We start from the raw sequence: 2,382 nt of genomic DNA on the forward strand, positions 1-2,382 counted from the left end.
AACAATGATATTGCATTCAGTTTGAATTCAGACTGATGAAGCAATAAAGCAAAACCGGTTAGACTTTCTACGTGTTGGTGTTGTTTATTTTATCATTTATTAAAACTAATATATACAAAGAACTCCTGTATAAAGACCAATCAATACACAGTGATCTTGTATAAAGATGTAAAGATAAACAGTACTCCTGTATTAAGACTTATAGCTTACTCCTGTATGACGATTTATACTCCTGTATAAAGACTTATAGACACAAAGTATTCACAAAGCTATCACATGACGCATGATGATTGGTTGCAATGAATTTTTATTTCAGTTGGTAAATGTGTAGTTTGTGATTTTCAGAATTGTTTGTGATGATAAAAACATTCATACTGTTATCAGAACTGATTGCCATTGGATACTGTGGGACTTCTGTAGTTATGACCTGTAGGATGCACCCTTCTCGTGATAACTGATGAATGTTATGAGAATCACTTCCAACAACATAGATGTTGTCATCCCTGTCCACAGCTACTCCTAAAGGATATTTGAGGTTGTCAGGACTGTAGGTATACTGCTTCTTGCCTTCCATATTGAAACAAAAAAGGGAATCTGTATCAGGCACAGTAACATAAACACTTGTTTTAGAGTTATTCAGTGCTATGTAGTTGCAGTTTTCAGATGTTGCGTCATACTGATCAGAATAATTGACCTTTCTCCCATGTCTGATCAGACTCCAGCAATACTTGTTATTACCACAGTCCCCAGCCACAACCATCTCACCTTTACCAGCTGCTGTAATTCCAGAGCACTTATATTTAGTTGTTATTGTTCTGACTGGACTGATGACATCATCCCTGACTGACAGAATCTGAATTTGTTTCTGATCATGCACAGATACAGCCACTTCCTCATCACCCACCACACATATGTCACAAAGTCTTTCTGTGTGTTTGTATTGTGTGACTACTTGATGTGAGTTGTTAAGAAGAATACACAGACTATTGTACCAATCAACAAGCATCACCCTGTCTCTAGGGAGAATAGTAACACCAGTAAAACCTGGTGTACCTCCATTGATATTAATATTAAATGTTTCAACTTTCTCAACCTGGCATTCCTTTGTTGGTTTCCTCAAACCAGGTATAGAAAGAGTTGAGCTAGTCATGGTAACAAGTTTTCCAATATCGAATGATGAGAGCGATATAATAGAGTCTAACAGTGGAGTGAATTTTACATGCACTGTCAGTGTATCTGTCTTTTCGTATTTTTCTCTGACCTGAGAGTAATATAAAGGTAGTTGTGCCTTTATTTTTTCTGCAGTCAGAAATTTTTGTATACCAGTTCCATATTTGTCAACTGTTTCACACAAAACTTGAGAATTTCTTATGGCATGAATCACTGACAATGATTGGTGGTTCTCGTCTTGTGTTCTAATAACAACTTCTTTGTGAATTCTCCTTCCCTCTGTCGTCACTTTCATCTCTAATTCGTCCAAAGCTGTATTGATTTTCTTTCTCATTTCTCTGATTTGATCAGTCAGTCCTTTAAGCTGGGACTCGATATTATTCAAATTAGACTCCTTTATATCGATTAACGTTTTTAAGTGAGTTTCCATTTTCTTTAACTCTTCAATGATTTCACATGGTTTGATTTCACGTAGCAGGGCAGGGAGTTCCTCCTGCAACTTTCTCACATTAGAACAAGTTTTATGGCTTTCTAAAAGGCAATCTCCACAACAGGCAACTTTGTGATTATTGCAGTAAAATTTTAGATCTTCACTGTTGTGTTCGAAGCATGTAAAACCTTCAGCAAATTTCATCACATTTGGTGGGTTGTTCAATAATTTCTCTGTTGTAAGAATAGTGTGACTTTTTGTTATTTTCTGTTTCCTGTGAACGCTTAGGCAGGCATTACACATTGCTTCCTCGCATACTGCACAGAACCCTGTAGCTATGACAGAAGCCCCTTCAGAGTTGCAAGCATCACATACACGGTCTACTTTCGATTTGGTGGGTAACATTGATTGCATCACAGTGTCGGCTGGAAAGAGAGACGCCCATACACTAATTGATTCATTCTGTTTAAAACAACCTCCTGTTTTTCTACATACCGGACACTCGATAGATCTCTTTTTGTCATGTTCTGTAGCCTTGCTTGTTATGTAGGACTGTAGACAACTCTGACAGAATGTGTGGGCACATGGTAGCTGTCTTGGTGCGTTGAATAATCCCAGACAAATCGGACACTTTGGTTCCACTTTAGTCTGTGTTATAGCAGTTGCCATTATCAACGATCTCCCTTTAATTTTCCTATCTAAAATTGAGGTACAACTTCTTATGTACTCATATAAGCCTTAAAAGGATCATGTTGTTTCTTCCTGGTCTGCGTGGGCAAGTT

The 2,382-nt window shown here is 37.5% G+C and overlaps 1 protein-coding gene across 1 annotated transcript; it reads right to left on the reverse strand.

Annotated features, from left to right (window-relative positions):
- Nucleotides 1–287: 287 nt before the first annotated feature.
- LOC149788703 (uncharacterized) lies at nucleotides 288–2,382 on the reverse strand. The gene has a single exon (XM_089974792.1). The coding sequence runs from the start codon at nucleotides 2,267–2,269 to the stop codon at nucleotides 308–310; it is 1,962 nt and encodes a 653-aa protein (XP_089830918.1). The 5' UTR covers nucleotides 2,270–2,382; the 3' UTR covers nucleotides 288–307.

Source organism: Sinohyriopsis cumingii, chromosome 11 (assembly GCF_028554795.1).
Source record: "Sinohyriopsis cumingii isolate HCF-2022 chromosome 11, ASM2855479v2, whole genome shotgun sequence".
NCBI classification, from domain to species: Eukaryota; Metazoa; Mollusca; class Bivalvia; order Unionida; family Unionidae; genus Sinohyriopsis; species Sinohyriopsis cumingii.

Bases quoted from the DNA above. Each gene is read 5' to 3' on its own strand.
- LOC149788703 (XM_089974792.1), bottom strand. From the start codon at position 2,269: ATGGCAACTGCTATAACACAGACTAAAGTGGAACCAAAGTGTCCGATT.